The sequence below is a fragment of the Ovis canadensis genome, chromosome 24 (genome assembly GCF_042477335.2).
Source record: "Ovis canadensis isolate MfBH-ARS-UI-01 breed Bighorn chromosome 24, ARS-UI_OviCan_v2, whole genome shotgun sequence".
NCBI lineage: Eukaryota > Metazoa > Chordata > Mammalia > Artiodactyla > Bovidae > Ovis > Ovis canadensis.
Window position 1 is genome coordinate 53,896,454 of NC_091268.1, and position 17,957 is coordinate 53,914,410.

Consider the following 17,957-nt stretch of genomic DNA (forward strand, 5'->3'; position numbering starts at 1 on the left):
TGGTCATCTGTCTTTGGTAACTTTTAAAGTTGCTCCTCTCCCTTCTCATGTCTTTAACCCATTTTTATATCAGATTTTTGTTTTCACTTCCCAGTTTTGGCTGGCTCTCTGTGCGCTCTACATATTAATCTGCTTTCGGTTTTAGTTCCAGATATCTTCCAGTCAGTCACGCGTCTGTTACCCTGTCTGCGGTGTCTTCCCTGGGATGAAACTACTCCGGTCACTCAGTTTGCCTTTGTAGTGTGTGCTTTTGGGGATGTGTTTAAGAAGTCCTCTCCTCACGAAAGAGCAGGTGTTCGTCTGTGTTCTCTTCTGTCAGGTTTAACATCTGAGAAGGTGTGGCTTCTGGTCAATGCCTTCCCTGTCTAGAGAGCCTGACTGGCCTGTGCAGCACGGCTGTCATTCCAGGTCTCTTTGGGGATGACTGTTCATTTTATTACAGTTATGTTCAGCTCATGGGCTCCTCTGCTAGGGTGTGAACCTCTGTGGGGTGGGATGGAGGGGGCATTACAGGCTGAGGGAGCAGCCACGCCGCCTTCGGGAGACAGGCCACTGCAAGGGGCCTGCGGGGCCTCCTTCTTTGGAAACTTCTCCTCAGGCGAAGGGCCGGGGTCAGAGACCTTTGTGAGCCATCCTGCCCAGCGTCCACCAAGGGTGTTGGGAACCCTGAGTCCTGCCCCTGGTGCTGGGACCACTGCCAGCTGTACAGAGTGCCCCCTGGAACCGCACCCACCTTAGACTCAGCCCTTCTGCTGAGCGGCCCAGGTCTGAGGCCCCTCCTTCCTCGTGTGCTCAGACCTTCCGGCGCCGCCTCTGCCTGGTCTTGAAGCCCAGCTGCATACACCTCCCCGCCTGCTGCTGGACCAGACACGGGGGAGAGGTGCCCAGGTGGCCTTCATTCCTGCTCAGGCCTGCATGGCGGGGTCTGGTTTCTCTGCTTTTCTGGTGTACAGTGCATCTGTAAGTCATCCTCTAAAGAAGCTTTTTGGTGTTTGAACGGATGGATGACTGACTGAATCCTAAGTTGATGGCTTTCAGATTGTTTTGACTATGACTTATAGTAGGAATATATTTTACCATAAAATCAGTGCAAACATAAACATGTATATGTATAACCAAAGCAATAGTTTTACGAAATAAATACCTGGCATATGGAATGCACTCTTGTATCTTTTCTGTTCTAGTTTTTTTTTAATCCACTTACTGTATTTTACTAAAATAATTTCATAACCCACCAATGGATTCTAGTCCATAGTTGTATGAATCATAGCTGTGAGGAGCTGGTTCCCCAGACTTGCCTTGTGTTTCGCGTCTACTGTGAGCAGAGCCCTTTGGGCTGGGCTTAGTCACAGCCTCTGCCCACCCGCCCTTTCAAAGCTGTGAGCACAGCACGAGGCCCGAGAGACCTGGGGCCCAGGTGGAGGTGTGGCTCCAAGACCTGTGAGCTTGCCGGGGAGGGGGCCAGTGGAGGGGGTTTGAGGACTTCACTCACTTAAGTCCTTTTTCAGAGAACCCTCTTTAACCTGTTTACTCTGGGTGCGTGCCAGAGTCCTTACCACTGTCTCCCAGGCCCCAGACACCCCGCCCTTCTTCAGCCCAGTGGCCTTTCCACCTCCCTCCTTGCTATTCCCATGGCCTGGAATCCCTCCCCCCAGACATCACAGAGCCTACTTCCTCTTCTCTGTTAGGTCTTTGCTTAAATACACCTTCTCAGAGAAGCCCTCCCCCGCCACCCACTTTCAAATTATGAACAGCAGCCCTTTCTGCAACGCAGCGCCATATTTTCCTCCTGAGCACCTATAATCTTGTCTCACTGTGTGTTTTACTTATATGACATATGGTGACCTTTCCCTGAGTAACTTCTGGGAAGGTAGGCGACTTGTATCTGTCCGTTTTATTTCCCATTACCGAGCGTAGTCATCAGAGTATATTAGGATGTGCCTGCTGGTGTGCCACGGGTGTTGCTGATATCGTCCCCATGGTTCTGTTCAGTGGACATTCTAGAGGAAGTCATACCTGAATAACTATTAATTCTGTGAGGAAATTGGTGTTTTGTGGTTATTTCAATAAAGATAAAATTGGACTTCTATTATCCCTGGACACCCGGGAGTAATTTACATTTACATTACATCCCACTGTTTCTTAGAAGTCCTGGCTGCGTAGTACAGTAAAAAGCAGGCAGCCACGGCCTTAGTGTAATGGCCTTTCCCAGACAGTGTTTCAGTGTTACCCTCTCCTAGGGAAGATCCCCTGGAGAAGGAATTGGCAACCCCACTCCGGTATTCTTGCCTGGAAAATTCCACAGACAGAGGAACTTGGTGGATTACTGTCCATGGGGTTGCAGAGTGGGACCCAGCTGAGCACACCCAGCGCTCTCGCGGGCAGCCCAGCTCTCTCCATGAGTCTCCGTGCCTTCACAGCTTCCTGTCCCTAGGGGGCAGCAGCAGCACAGAAACCAGATATGAGCCGCCTGTTCTGATTTGTCCCCTGATCTCGGTGAATCCAGAGAGAAGGGCTGTTTGGCTTCCTTCTCAGCTGCAGGAATGAGATTTGGAGGTTTCTTTTTTCAGAGTCTCTTTCTGTGCATAGAAGTGGTAGGGTGTGCACCCAGCGCGCACATGTTTTAAATTGCTATAGTTCTGTGTGTGTGTCCATCCAAAAGGAACACTATGGAGTCTTCCCCAGAGAAACCCATTCTGCAGTAATGTTGCCCAGAGCTGTTGCCTGGCCACACCCAGATTTTAATTTCTGCATTCAAAAATCAAAATGTTCTTCTGTCTCAGAGAGATTATTTAATTTGAAGGATAGTGAGAAATCTCTTAGGAGAGCTTGGCTTCTTGTAGAGGCATGATGTAATCCAGTAATTATAAGACATCACCAAAAGAATTAATGTTTGGATTTTGTTCATCCTTAAGAAAGGTAGGCCCAGGCAGGCTGGACTTGTCTTGTTGGGGTGAGGGGTGGGCAGGAGGAACCTGTGATCTGACCTCAGGTGGCCACTGACCTTCCACACCCCCTGGGAAGAGCCTGACTGACTGTGATTTGAGTCCTAATCCCTCTGAACTAGAGGTTCTCACAGGCAGTGTACTTGGTGAAGCTCCTTTCATTGGAAATGAAGAGAGATCCGTTTCCACATATGGAAGCTATAGGAGAAAATTGACCAAGAATATCTTACTTTAAATGCATGCAGTACTTTCTCAAGCACCTTCTGCAGGCATCTGGCCGTTAACTTCTTGGTAGTAACCTATGTGTAAGTTGTGTGCATTAGCTTGGGGAAGGGTTTTAAGGAGCAAAGAAAGGAAGGCAGTGCAAAAGGCATAACCCGTATCCTTAAGGCATAAACTCTGATGGACTAACTTGAACTTGTCCCACATGTAACTTGACTTTGTCGTAAAACCATCACCACATTTTGTGTAATTTTAAAGAAAAAGATGTGATAGGGTTCTTTGGGGGAGAGATCAGTTTACCTGGAGGTTCCGTGTGCCTTTTCCCACGTAAAATGCAGAAGCCCCCAGAACAGGGCAGGCTAGCCGCATTTGTAGCTCTTCATGGAGCGGAATGTGCTTTGTCTTGCCCACCATCGTCTCTGTAGTTTTTCATCCGTTCAGCCCCTTGTGCGTGTCAGACCTAGTGCCAGGCCCTAGAAAGCCAAAGATAATTGAGACATAGCGTGGAAGATTATAGGCTCCTTTCAGTCTGGACTTTCTGCTGCCCTAGTCACCGGTGGATCTCCGTGTGGCTCACAGCAGGCACTCAGGGGATGGCATTTTTTAATAGATGGACCCTCCGCCCCAAGCCTGTCTGTAGTGATTAGCAGGGCATAGACTATGCCTTCAAGGAGTGCCTGACCCCTTGGAGATGTGATGTAATCAGATAATCATGAGGCACTATTAAAGGTTCTGTAATAGCATTGAAGCCAAGGGCTCTGGGAGTGCAGAGAAAAAGTACCAGCCTCTGACCAAGTCAGTTGGGTTTCCCGGAACCCCTAGTATTTGAAATGAGAGCTGATGAGTACATGTTGCCAGCAGAGAAAGGACACCTCGGCAGAGCTTCGCAAGGCTGAAGTGTCAGGCGTGGAGCCCTGGCAGGAGGCCAGCGGGCTAGCCTGAGTGCTGGCTCGGAACGGGTGCGCCCTGAACAGCGGCTTGTCTGAGCGTCTCTCCTGCACCGTCCCACTCCCCCTCCTCCAGCAGATGCCCTTCAGCCGTGAGCTGCAGCGCCGCCTCGCACACCTCCCTGCACTTCTACCCTTCGCCTGGCTTTAGTTCCCCAGATGTTCCCTGTCTTCTGACAGGGCGGACATTTTACCTGTGTGGTGGTCCGCCCACTGCCCCCGACCCCAGAATATAGACTCTAGGAGGGCGGGGACTTCGTTTGTTCACCGGCAGATTGCTGAGAACAGTGCTGGTCCCCGTGGCAGCTCTCGGCGAAGGAGGAGCAGGGAGGTGTCCCTGCTCCGCTCAGTGCAGAGCGCTCCAGGGCAGCCTTGTGGTGGCCGTGGTCTCAGCCACTGCCACCCGCAGGTCCTCATCCCTTCTGGTCCTGGCCACTTCTGGGGCAAGTATTTGCAAAGAAAGGCCCTGCGGCTAGTTGAGGGAAGGACCAGGTCATTGGTAGTTGGTTCTGGTGTGGAAAGCTCATGTGTGTACATCTAATAGGAATCTCAGGACACACTTCCAGACATGAAGCTGGCGGAAAGCGGCAAGAGCAGCTACTTCCTCACACGTGTCCAGCCCGGGATTGCCCTGTGGTTTGCGGATTCCTATCATTATTAAGAAGCCGTGTCCTTGGGTTTACTCCTAGTCCATCCTGCCTCTTCATGGGTCCTTCCCAGCTCTCCAGGAAACGGGGGAAGCGGGCATCCTGTGCAGCTGCAGCTGGGTGTCCACACCTCGGTGCCGCGATGCCCAGGATTCTACATGACCTCGCTGACCCTTCCTCTGTGGTTTCCCCTACATAAGATGCTCATACCCTCATGCCCTTGGGTTTCCAGTGAGCAGTGACCTGTTCTTGCTCACAACACCGTGCCAGGAGGCAGTGAGAACAGAGTGGGAAGCAGGAATGGATTTGAGCAGACTTGAGTCCATAGCTTAACAACCTTATGAACAAGTTAATTTGCCTCTCTGAGCCTTCCTTTTCTCATTTACTTAACCAAAAAAAAAAGGAGGGGGTGAATAATGGCCAAGTAGTATTGCTGTGAAGACTGAATAAAATGTGTATGTGAACAGCCTGTATCGGAAGATGTGTAAGTCTGAAACCTTGAGCCAGGGAAACCTTGAGTGGGATATCTGAGTTTGAGACACTTTTTAAAGATGGTCCCTACCATATAGATGACATTTCAATGAGAAACTCATCAAAGAGCCAAAGCTGAAAAAACAAATCTCCTTTGTAAAGTCAAGTCCCTTTCTGAAATCATGTAGGGAAACTGGCCCTCTTATTCCTGACCAGAAATGATAGATGTGTAGCCGTTTGCCAGTCACATATCAGCCTCACTGCTGCAGGCTCATCGCTGGCCCCGCTGGGTTAAGGAACAGAGTCGTGGAGGGTTGTGGAAGCTCAGAGAAGGCAATGGTGCCCGCTCCAGTCCTCTTGCCTGGAGAATCCCATGGGCGGAGGAGCCTGGTGGGCTGCAGTCCATTGGGTCGCTAAGAGTCGGACACGACTGAGCGACTTCACTTTCACTTTTCACTTTCCTGCATTGGAGAAGGAAATGGCAACCCACTCCAGTCTTCTTGCCTGGAGAATCCCAGGGATGGTGGAGCCTGGTGGGCTGCCGTCTGTGGGGTCACACAGAGTTGAACACAACTGAAGTGACTATGGAGAAGGCAGTGGCACCCTACTCCAGTACTCTTGCCTGGAAAATCCTATGGATGGAGGAGCCTGGTAGGCTGCAATCATGGGGTCGCTAAGAGTCGGATACGACTGAGTGACTTCACTTTGACTTTTCATTTTCATGCATTGGAGAAGGAAATGGCAACCCACTCCAGTGTTCTTGCCTGGAGAATCCCGGGGACGGGGGAGCCTGATGGGCTGCTGTCTGTGGGGTCGCACAGAGTCAGACACGACTGAAGTGACTTAGCAGCAGCAGCAGTTAGGCCCAGAACTGAATCCAGACTCTAGGGCTTGTTCTCCAAGTTGTTTACAGGGCTCTTGTCCTGTGTGTGTTGGGAGTGGGGGGGTCCCTGCAAAGTCCTGCCGCCTAGCAAGGCATCCCTCCCTCCGCCATGAGCAGCCAGAATGGTCTTTTAAAAATGTAAATTAGATCATTGCGCTTCCCACCCATCACCCTGGCTTTCCAAATACCTCCCTCCTCCTCCAGTGGCTGCACCAGGGTTAACCACTGTCCACTCTCAGCTCTCCCCCTTGGGCTCCAGCTAATACCAGCTCCCTCTGCCCCGCAGATGAGACAGGCCATCCCCCACCCCCATGCCAGAGCCCTCCCCCCTGCTCCTCCCTCTGCCTAGAGCACCCTTCCCCCAAATCCTGCTCACTCTGCTTATCCCTGAGGGCTCAGCTTCAGCACCGTATCCTCAGGCTTTCCTGGTCCCTGGGCTGATTCTTAACTCTGCTGCTTTACAGCACCCAGTGCTTTTCCTCTGAAATGTTCCTAGCACAGTTGTAGCTATACACCCTGTTCATTTAATGTTTTCTTCACCAGAACATAAACCCCAAGAAGTCTGACTTGCTTATTGCTATATCCCCAGCATCTGCTATAGCCCTTGACAAATGATAAAAATTCAGCAAATATTGAGAGTGAATAAATAAGCTAGTCTAAAATTAAACTTGTATTCTCACCTCTACCACCCACCTCACTCGGAGCTGCTTCTCCTTCTGCAGCACTCGATCCAAGTCCATGCTTCCAGCAGCCCAAGCCCACAGACTCTTCCAGTTTCTGCTTAACTGTCTTCCTGCCTCCTGCTCGGCCCTTCAGTCCATCAGAGCTTCTGGAAATGCAAGCCCAGGCAGATTGCTGCCCTGTCTGGTTCCCTTCTTCCATGACTGTCCGAGCTCGAGAGCAGCAGATGTCTGACTTTGTGATTGCTCTATCGGGGAAGAAAAATGTACACAGCAGAATTCCCCCCAGAGTGTATGGGTATTTATTTATAAGTTACATGTTTGTGCTACTGTTGTAACATACATTGCAAACTATAAATTTAGAAAGTTTTAAAGGGTAGGATGAAATAAATGCTTTTAAATAATTTTAGTTTAAAACATTTTTTAATTTAATGATATGAAAAGCATTTGTGCTCATTAAAATATTAGCACATTGAATATGTTTGACAGTTGAAATGCTTGAGAGTCTGGTTCTACTCTTTTTTTTTTTTTTTTGGCCATGCCGTGCAGCTTATGGGATCTCAGTTCCCTGACCAGAGATTGAACCCATGGCCTCAAAAGTGAAATCATGGGTTCCTAACCACTGGACCACCAGGGAAGTCCCTGGTTCACGTATTTTACAGACTTCAGGCTATTGGAACTGGGCAGGGCGCTGCACTAAAAGATGTCAGTCCAAATGGGATATTGGTTGCTTGGGTGTTCTCATCACTCATAATACTGGTTTTATTCAGTCCCATGAACATGCCACCTCCTCAGAGAATCCTTGTCTGACTTCGCCCCTCCCCCTACTCTGCTGCCTCTCGTGTGCCTGTGTGTGTGCACACGCACACGTATGTACACTAGTGTGCTTACCTCCACTGTGCTGTACTCGGTTTGCTCATGTATGTAACTTCCTCGGCATCCTTACCATAGAGAAGACAGAACTTCTCAAATTCCCTCGGTGACAGGAAGGAGAGCCCGCTGCCTGTGCCTGAGCTCTGGCTTTGCCGAGCTTTACTGATTCCGGGGGTTCTAGCATCCATCTCGCTGTCTGCTTTTCTCTCTCACTATGAAACTCTCACTGGGTTTGGCTAGTATCCGTGTGTCATTTGGGTCTTGAGGTGGGGAGAACCAGTGACTTTGACAACTGGAAGACACGTGTGGCCTGAATGCCCACAGCCCTGTGGCTTCTAGAGTATGCCGAGCATCTGTGAATGGCCACATGCCTGGGCCTCAGCTTTTATGAAAGAGTTCTGAGGATTTACAGCCGCATCATTCTTTGAGTACCTGAGATGGCAGAGCAGAGACTTGGAATTCAGAGATTCTATTTGAATTGGCCACAGCCCCATACCCCATATCTTAGGCTTGCGACATCTCTCCCCAGGAGAGTAAGTCTGGAAGTTTCCCTGAAGGAACAATTCAGAAGTAAGGGAGCAGCTTATACTCTGTTCCGCTTCTGAGACAGAGGTGGAGTCAGGCAGGTAAGATGCAGAGTGACAAGGAACGCAGCGGCTTCAGAGCAGGCCTGGGGCATGGCGAGCACTGAGTCTGGCGACTTGGACCTTGGTCACCCTGGGTCTCCTCTCTCAGGTTCTCTGCCACCAGCAGGAGGCCCTGCTACGTGTAGACGATGACCTGGGGCACCATCTGCTACCTTTGGGGAAGCTGTTTCAATGAAGAAATGTCAGCTCCCTGACAGGGTCATCTGAAACTAAACCCATTAAACATCTTCTGCCTTACCCATTAAACATTTAAGCAGCAGAAAATGGATGAACAGAAGCCATCGAGTGCTTTCTTCATAGTGCAAGGTTAAGACTTTAATGAATAGGCAGATCACCTTGAGGCATCTTGAGCACTAAAGGGCAGCATAAAAACTTGACCAGAAGTCTCTCTGATACCATGAGGAACACTGGCTGGTAGCTGCTCCTTAACGAGGTAACCAGTATGTGCACGCCTTCCTCATCAAAAAGGAAGGAGCTGACTTCTCTGTGTATTTGCGATGGTGATGAATTCAGCTGCTTCCTCCTGATCTGAAAATGCACAAGGGTGGTGGAGAGTCTCCCTGATTAGATTTGAGAGCCAGGATGTGCACGTCCCGCGTGTTTTGAAGTTCCTTGTCAGCTGTGTACTCTGCCTTACAAATGGTCCTTGGGACTTTCATTAACCTTACTTTGAAGAATTGACTATCTTCATGTTAGAAGTGTTCCAGAACATTCCTTCTAATGCTGTTTAAGCATTTGTTGCATTTAGGAACAAAGCCTAGCTGTGCTTGAGAGGATTACCTCTTAGTAAAATGCACACTGTGCTTAGAAGAGAGAGTATGTTGTGAAGAAACAACAGAGAAAGCTCCAAATGTAAAAATCCACCCAGCCTGCTATTTGCTTCTCATATTTTAATTGTGGGTTTCTAGTCTCTTCAAAAGACATTTCATTTTATTCGTTGGGACCCCTGATGCCTTCAGCGAGAAGAACATGCCTGAAAATCCTCACATGGACCCACAGGAGAGCCACTGTGGTGTTGGAAGTGAGCAATGGCTTCACGGTGACCCCTCACTCCCAGCTGGCTCGGCTTGGCCGGGCCACCTTACTGTTGTGGGCCTGTGCCTCGCCTGGAAGATGGGCTCTTCCCTGTGAGGAAGGCCCCGTGAATTAATAGCTGGGCCACCAGGAGTGCTGGAAAGCTCTCTCGACGCTATGCACTGTTTCCAGGCTGTTGCTCCTAGTGGGTGACTAGGTTGGTATTGTTTTGAAGGTTAGGGTCTAGATACCAGCTCATCTGTCCTCCAGCTGTTGTTTATCCTCCAGTTTCCTAGAATAGTCAGACACAAGGGCTTTTAAAAATGGATTTTGTGCTGCTTTATGTTTGGGTGTATAATAATGAAGTCACTACTGACTTAGCTTCTGTTTGCTGACAGATGTAAGTAGTAGACCAGACAGCATCAGGACCTTTTGGAAGCAACAACATTTAACAGACAATCTCTGACCAGCTCCTCTCAACCCCACCCCCACCCCATCCCGTTGATTGAAGGCTTTTTATGAGAAAGAGTTATTCAGGTTCTCAGTTCTTCATGAAGTCCATTCTGTTTCTTTTTTAAATTTTATGTTTAATTAGGTAGTACATTTATGTAACATACAGGGAGCCCACAGCCCACTTTCTAGCCACTCAGGATAATCAGTGCTACCAATTCTTGGGTATCCTTTTGGGCTGATTTTTGTATATCACCATATTCTCCCACCACCACCTTTTGATATAGAAATGCTACTACACATAATCATCTTTTAAAAATCAGCAACCTGCTCCTGTTACTTCCATGCTTGACACCTTTTGACACTTCCCAGCACTCTTAGGATAAAAGTTAGACCAATAATCATGTCCTACAAAGCCTCACTTGACTTCACATTCCAGGATGTCTGGCTCTAGGTGAGTGGTCATACCATTGTGATTATCTGGGTCGTAAAGCTCTTTTTTGTACAGTTTTTCTGTGTATTCTTGCCACCTTTTCTTAATATCTTCTACTTCTGTTAGGTGCCTGCCATTTCTGTCCTTTATCGAGCCCATCTTTGCATGAAATGTTCCTTTGGTGTCTCTAATTTTCTTGAAGAGATCTCTAGTCTTTCCCATTTTGTTTTCCTCTGTTTCTTTGCATTGATCCCTGAGGAAGGCTTTCTTATCTCTCCTTGATATTCTTTGGAACTTTGCATTCGAATAGGAATAGGTTTCCTTTTCTCCTTTGCTTTTTGCTTCTCTTCTTTTCACAGCTATTTGTAAGACCTCCTCAGATAGCCATTTTGCTTTTTTTGCATTTCTTTTCCATGGGGATGGTGTTGATCCCTGTCTCCTGTACAGTGTCACAAACCTCCGTCCATAGTTCATCAGGCACCCTGTCTATCATATCTAGTCCCTTAAATCTATTTCTCACTTCCACTGTATAATCATAAGGGATTTGATTTAGGTCATACCTGAATGATCTAGTGGTTTTCCCCACTTTTCTTCAATTTAAGTCTGAATTTGGTAATAAGGAGTTCATGATCTGAGCCACAGTCAGCCCCTGGTCTTGTTTTGCTGACTGTATAGAGCTTCTCCATCTTTGGCTGCAAAGAATAATATAATCAGTCTGATTTCATTGTTGACCATCTGGTGATGTCCATGTGTAGAGTCTTCTCTTGTGTTGTTGGAAGAGGGCGTTTGCTATGATCAGTGCATCTTCTTGGCAAAACTCTGTTAGTCTTTGCCCTGCTTCATTCCGTACTCCAAGGCCAAATTTGCCTGTTACTCCAGGTGTTTCTTGACTTCCTACTTTTGCGTTCCAGTCCCCTATAATGAAAGGACGTCTTTCTTGGGTGTTGGTTCTAAAAGGTCTTGTAAGTCTTCATGGATCCGTTCAACTTCAGCTTCTTCAGCATTACTGGTTGGGGCATAGGCTTGGATTACCATGATATTGAATGGTTTGCCTTGGAAACGAACAGAGATCATTCTGTCATTTTTGAGATTGCATCCAAGTACTGCATTTCAGACTCCTTTGTTGACCATGATGGCTACTCCATTTCTTCTGAGGGATTCCTGCCCGCAGTAGTAGATATAATGGTCATCTGAGTGAAATTCACCCATTCCAGTCCATTTTAGTTTGCTGATTCCTAGAATGTCAACGTACACGTTTGCCATCTCCTATTTGACCACTTCCAATTTGCCTTGATTCATGGACCTAACATTCCAAGTTTCTATGCAATATTGCTCTTTACAGCATCGGACCTTGCTAGAACTATTGCCAGTCACATCCACAACTGGGTATTGTTTTTGCTTTGGCTCCATCCCTTCATTCTTTCTGGAGTTATTTCTCCACTGATCTCCAGTAGCGTATTGGACACCTACCGACTTGGGGAGTTCCTCTTTCAGTATCCTATCATTTTGCCTTTTCATGTATGAAAAGGCAAAAGCATCACTAAGAACAAAGCTAGTGGAGGCGATGGAATTCCAGTTGAGCCATTTCAAATCCTGAAAGATGATGCTGTGAAAATGCTGCACTCAATATGCCAGCACATTTGGAAAACTCAGCAGTGGCCACAGGACTGGAAAAGGTCAGTTTTCATTCCAATCCCAAAGAAAGGCAGTGCCAAAGAATGCTCAAACTACCACACAATTGCACTCATCTCACACGCTAGTAAAGTAATGCTCAAAATTCTCCAAGCCAGGCTTCAGCAATACGTGAACCGTGAACTCCCTTATGTTCAGGTTGGTTTTAGAAAAGGCAGAGGAACCAGAGATCAAATTGCCAACATCCCCTGGATCATGGAAAAAGCAAGAGAGTTCCAGAAAAACATCTATTTCTTCTTTATTGACTATGCCAAAGCCTTTGACTGTGTGGATCACAGTAAACTGGAAAATTCTGAAAGAGATGGGAATACCAGACCATCTGACCTGCCTCTTGAGAAATCTGTATGCAGGTCATGAAGCAACAGTTAGAACTAGACATGGAACAACAGACTGGTTCCAAATAGGAAAAGGAGTACGTCAAGGCTGTATACTGTCACCCTGCTTATTTCACTTCTATGCAGAGTACATCATGAGAAACACTGGGCTGGAAGAAGCACAAGCTGGAATCAAGATTGCTGGGAGAAATATCAATAACCTCAGATACGCGGATGACACCACCCTTATGGCAGAAACTGAAGAGGAACTAAAAAGCCTCTTGATGAAAGTGAAAGAGGAGAGTGAAAAAGTTGGCTTAAAGCTCAGCATTCAGAGAACGAACATCATGGCATGTGGTCCCATCACTTCATGGGAAATAGATGGGGAAACAGTGGAGACAGTACCAGACTTTATTTTTTGGGCTCCAAAATCACTGCAGATGGTGATTGCAGCCATGAAATTAAAAGACACTTACTCCTTGGAAGGAAAGTTATGACCAACCTAGATAGCATATTCAAAAGCAGAGACATTACTTTGCCAACAAAGGTCCGTCTAGTCAAGGTATGGTTTTTCCAGTGGTCATATATGGATGTGAGAGTTGGACTGTTAAGACAGCTGAGCACTGAAAAATTGATGCTCTTGACCTGTGGTGTTGAGAGTCCCTTGGACCTCAGTGAGGTCCAGCCAGTCCATGCTAAAGGAGATCAGTCCTGGGTGTTCATTGGAAGGACTCATGCTAAAGCTGAAACTCCAGTACATTGGCCACCTCATGCGAAGAGTTGACTCATTGAAAAAGACCCTGATGCCGGGAGGGATTGGGGGCAGGAGGAGAAGGGGACGACAGAGGATGAGATGGCTGGATGGTATCACCGACTCAATAGACATGAGTTTGAATAAACTCCGGGAGTTGGTGATGGACTGGGAGGCCTGGGGTGCTGCGATTCATGGGGTCACAAAGGGTCAGACACGACTGAACGACTGAACTGAACTGACAAAGCCTCACACAGACAGGCTTCAGTGGCCTCGCTAGGCCTGTTTTCAGTATCTGCAGTCCAGCTACATGGACCAAACTTACCCAACTTCCTCTGCAAGCATCTTACTGTTCCTCTGTCTGGAACACGATTCTCCTTTTGCTTTCTTGACTCATCTTCCTAATCTCAGGCTCCACTTCCTCAAGCCTTCACTGGCCCCCAGGCCAAACAAAACTGATAACACCATCTTTTCCTTCATTGTATTTATTACGGTGATGACTTCCATTTATGGAAATTACATTTGATTCATGTTTCTTTAAATTCTTGTTGTTGAGGTAAGATGGTTTCCAGCATATATGAGAATATTTTGTAAACTGTGACAGGTCCTTGAATAAAAAGTAATACTTTTTAAAATTTATATTATAAATAGAGTTAAGCTATGGAGGATGATAGCCATGGTTTTGAGTGAGGGGTGGCTGAGGGGATGTCTCCCATAACGACCCCTAGTGATCCTGGTCTAGGTTGTCCTTCGGTTCAGTTTTAACACAAGTGGTGTCTGCTAGACCAGTGCTGGAATAGAGGGTGGAACCAGCCCTCAAACAGCTCACAGGATTTTAATTTTAAAAGCCCAAGACCACATAAATCGATCCTCTGGGTTTTTCAGGCGACTCTTGGAATTTTTAGAAAGCCTTATACAAATTGGGCAATGGGAGCAGTGCTTTATTTTGATCTAAAGAGCGAAAAATTTCCCCATGGTTTCTTCTAATGATTCTTACTTCTTCTGTTGAGAGATGTCTTAAGAAATATCCCTGCTGAAAGGGAGAGCAATCCTCCAAAAGAATTCAAGCCAAGTGAAGCTTGTTTCACATTCCCTCTTGCTGAATGGAAACTTACATGGTATCTCTTCACCAAGAGCTGTCTTTGTGTCTCTCCTCTATCCCCAGGAAACCTGTAGGAAGTGTCAAGGACTCTGGAAAGAGCACAACGGCCTCACTTGTGAGGAGCTGGCTGAAAAAGATGACATCAAGTACCGAACGTCTGTGTGAGTAGCGTGGTTTGGGGAGCCTGCTGGCTGATTCTCAGCTCCCCCGTTAACCTGTCCTTTGTGGGGGCGTGGCAGGCAGTGAATGCTGTGTGAAGAAATGAGCTCTCGAGCTGCTTCAGTCTAGAATAGGCCCAAGGAAGCAACCTAACCCCATTACAACCTCTAGAATGCAACGTGATGCCATCAGTCAGAACCGCTGCTGTATGGCGCCCCGTATGTATCTGGGCACTTTACAGATACTAACTTTTTACATGCATTGACTTACGTAATACAAACTTCTATTTCTCTCTCATAATAGTCCAGCCCTTCCAGGCAGATAGGGCACATCTGTCCCATGAGGTCATTCAGAAACCTCGTTCTGTTTATCGCATCACTTCGTCATTCCCTGGAGGAGTGTTCTCACCTCCATGGTTGTGACTAGGTGGCACCCATATTTGCACTCCGGCCCATGGGAGAGGAGAGAGACAGGGACGTTGTTTCTGCTCGTACCCTGTTGCTCTAGACTGAGCCACGTGCTCCTAGTCAGGCCCCAACGCAGACTCCATATGTAGTCTCTAGCTGGCTGAGTTTTTGGTCCAGCTTAAATTTGAAGGGTAAGGATTGGGTTTTGTAACCAAGAAAATGAAGTGGGAAGTGGCTCTTTAGGGCGGTTAACAGTCCCAAGTCTCCACCAGAGATGGGTACTGTTATCCTCATTTTACGAATGACAACAGCTGAGGCACAGAGAGCCCAAGTAGACATGCTCACGCAGCAGTGATTGGCAGAGCAGGAACTGGCATCCAGGCAAGGGGCTCCCTGGCTTTGCTGTTTGCCACAAGTTTAGTAGGTAGAACAGTGTTCCTCAGAAGTGTCCCATGTCTCCCTAATTTGTGGAATCTGTAAACCTGTGGATATGTTACCTTACATGGCAAAAGGGACTTTCCAAATGTAAGGTTATTAAACTTGAAATTGAGAAGAATATCCTGAATTATCCAGGTGACTGGATACAGTTCTTTGAGGGTATAGGACTAAGGTTCCCATTTTCTCAGCAGCAGGGAATAGAAGGTTATTCTCTGCTTCTGGAAGCTCTCACATTCCTTGGCTCGTGGCCTTCTTCCTGTCTTCGAAGCCAGCCAGGGGTGATGGGATTCTTCTCTTGTCTCTCTGATTCTTTTGTCCATCTTTCTGTCTTTGTCTGACCAGAGACAAGCTCACTCTGCTCTTAAGGAGTCATGTGGTCACATTGGGGTTGCCTGTAGTTAAGAGCCTGGAGCAAATTTTTCAATCTTTCTGTGCCTAAAAATTTCCTTATCTGTTGACCAGTACAAGTTGGATGCATGAAGCAAGCACCCAAAGCCAGTGCTCTGAGACAACCAAGAGGGATGGGATGGGGTGAGGAGTTCAGGATGGGGGGACACATGTATACCTGTGGCCGATTCATGTTGATGTGTGGCTAAAACCACCACCGTATTGTAAAGTAATTATCCTCCAATTAAATTAAGTGTAAAGTTTTCTTACCTATAAGGTATAGACCACTTGTAGAGTTGTGCAGGTTAAAGCGTCCATGAAGGGTCGCGCCACATGATGTTTTCCATAAGTATTAGCTCATTGTTGTTATTTTTAAGTAGAAGGCCCTTATTTATAACTGTGGCAAAGCACATAAACAGACAGCTTCTTGCATTCAAGGCCTGCTCAGGCCTGGCCGTGTGTATTCTGCTTGCACTTGCTGATGGAGTTTTGCCCAGCTCAGTAAATTGGTTCTTGATGGCCCCCTGATCGGGCATTTGGACTGCTCCAGGACTCAGTCACAGACCCAGAGATGTTTCTTAGAAGAGTTGGTTACTTTTCTTTTGGTCCCACTGTGTGGCTTTCGGGATCTTAGTTCCCCAACCAGTGATCACCCAGGCTCCCACAGTAAAAGTACCAAGTTCTAACCTCTGGACCACCAGAGAATTCCCAGAGTTGGTTACTTTTTGAAAGCATAGCCCCCAGTCTGACTTTCCTGTCCATTCCTGCTACCAGCTCCATTCAGCATGTTAGTGTGCTGTAGACACTTGGAACATAGCTTGGAAGGCTTCTTTTGGCTTAGGCATTGCTTAAACCTGGCCTTTTGTCTTAGGAGTGAATGGATCAGAACCACATATCCAGATGTGATACATGTTAATTCCAAAATGCAGAAAGGCCTCCCAGATGTCTGATTTCTTTCTTCATGGTGGGAATACGAAATACAGCAATGTGTGGTTAGCTCTGGTAGGAATAATAGCCTGATATATACACACCTGACCTCCAGACCACCAGAGATTCATAGAAATTAGAGACATCTGTATTTTTAAGGGATTTATCTCCCATCCTCTGGTGTGCATATACCATGTTAATGTACTAGAGTACCTGCTGCTTCCTGTTCCCTGGGTTCCAGTTGCATGTCATTAGAATGGTGGTCTAGTGTGTTATCTGTTGGGTGACAGATGATCAAGATCCTTACCAACTGCTTCTGGTGTTCTCGGCTTATTGGACAGAAAATAAAAGCATTTTCCGGATCCACAGCTGCATACCAGTTGCCAGAGGTTCTGTTTGTTTGCTCTGGTGACATCTGGAACAGCAGCTGCAGTGAGAGCTAGCACCTGGTCAGGCCTGTGGGGTGCAATGTTCTCCAGGACCTGTTCCTCGATACAGGCCAGTCAGAGGAGTAAAGGAGATGTGTTGGGAATCAACAGCCCGGCGTCTTGGAAGCTTTTGATGGTGGCACCAGTCTCAAAGATGGTCACAGGAATCTGGTGTCACCTTTTGTGGGAAAGGGTGCTCCAGGGGCTTCTGCTTCTTCTCTGCCGCCCGCCCCCCATAGCCGTTATGCCAGGGACCAGAGAGCCAAGGGACCCCAGTCGCCTGCTGTCAGAAGAAAGAAACAACAGGGTGCACACAGGGCATGACGAGCGGTTTATTGCTGAGAAACAAGGTGCAGCATAGTGAGCGGCCTGAGGTGAGGCAGGTGCTCCCGCGGAACTTGTACAGAAGTCTTGGTAGCAGCACTGTCTGTGTCAGCCAGATGGAGGAAACAGCCCAGATGTCCAGCTGAGGAATGGCCAACCAAGTGTACTATGGCCATAGAGCAGAGTGGTATTCCAGCGAAGGCGATGGCGCCCACTCCAGTACTCTCGCCTGGAAAATCCCATGAGCGGAGGAGCCGGATAGGCTGCAGTCCATGGGGTCGCCAAGAGTCGGACACGACTGAGCGACTTCACTTTCACTTTTTACTTTCATGCATTGGAGAAGGAAATGGCAACCCACTCCAGAGAATCCCAGGGATGGGGGAGCCTGATGGGCTGCCGTCTGGGGTCGCACAGAGTCGGACACGACTGAAGTGACTGAGCAGCAACAGCAGAGTATTATTCAACCATAGGAAGGGAGTGAAGATACTTGGCTACACCACAGATGAGCTTTCAAAACAGGCTAAGTGGAAGAAGCCAGTATGAGAATGCCACATGTTAACGTGATTCCACGTATATAAAGCACTCATCGGCATCCGAATATTTGCCTCTGTGCAGAATAGGCAAACCCACTAGAGACAGAAAGCGCATTAGCGGTTGCAGTGGAAAGGGGGTTGGGAAGAGTGACTGCTCCATAGGTCCCGAGCTTCCTTGGGGGATGATGAACGTGTTCTGGAGCCAGAGAAGGCTGATGGGTGCACAGCACTGGGAGGATACTGGGTGTCCCTGAGCTGTATACCTTAAACTGGATAAATTGGT

The 17,957-nt window shown here is 47.6% G+C and overlaps 1 protein-coding gene across 5 annotated transcripts in view; it reads left to right on the forward strand.

The window, feature by feature from the left end:
* Positions 1 to 17,957, forward strand: part of RNF216 (ring finger protein 216) — a 120,681-nt gene that overhangs the window by 81,515 nt on the left and 21,209 nt on the right. For all 5 annotated transcript variants that reach the window (XM_069570014.1, XM_069570015.1, XM_069570017.1 and 2 more), the window contains one exon: positions 14,135 to 14,232. In XM_069570014.1, the coding sequence (XP_069426115.1) occupies positions 14,135 to 14,232 (98 nt within the window). The remainder of the gene's footprint in view (positions 1 to 14,134; positions 14,233 to 17,957) is intronic.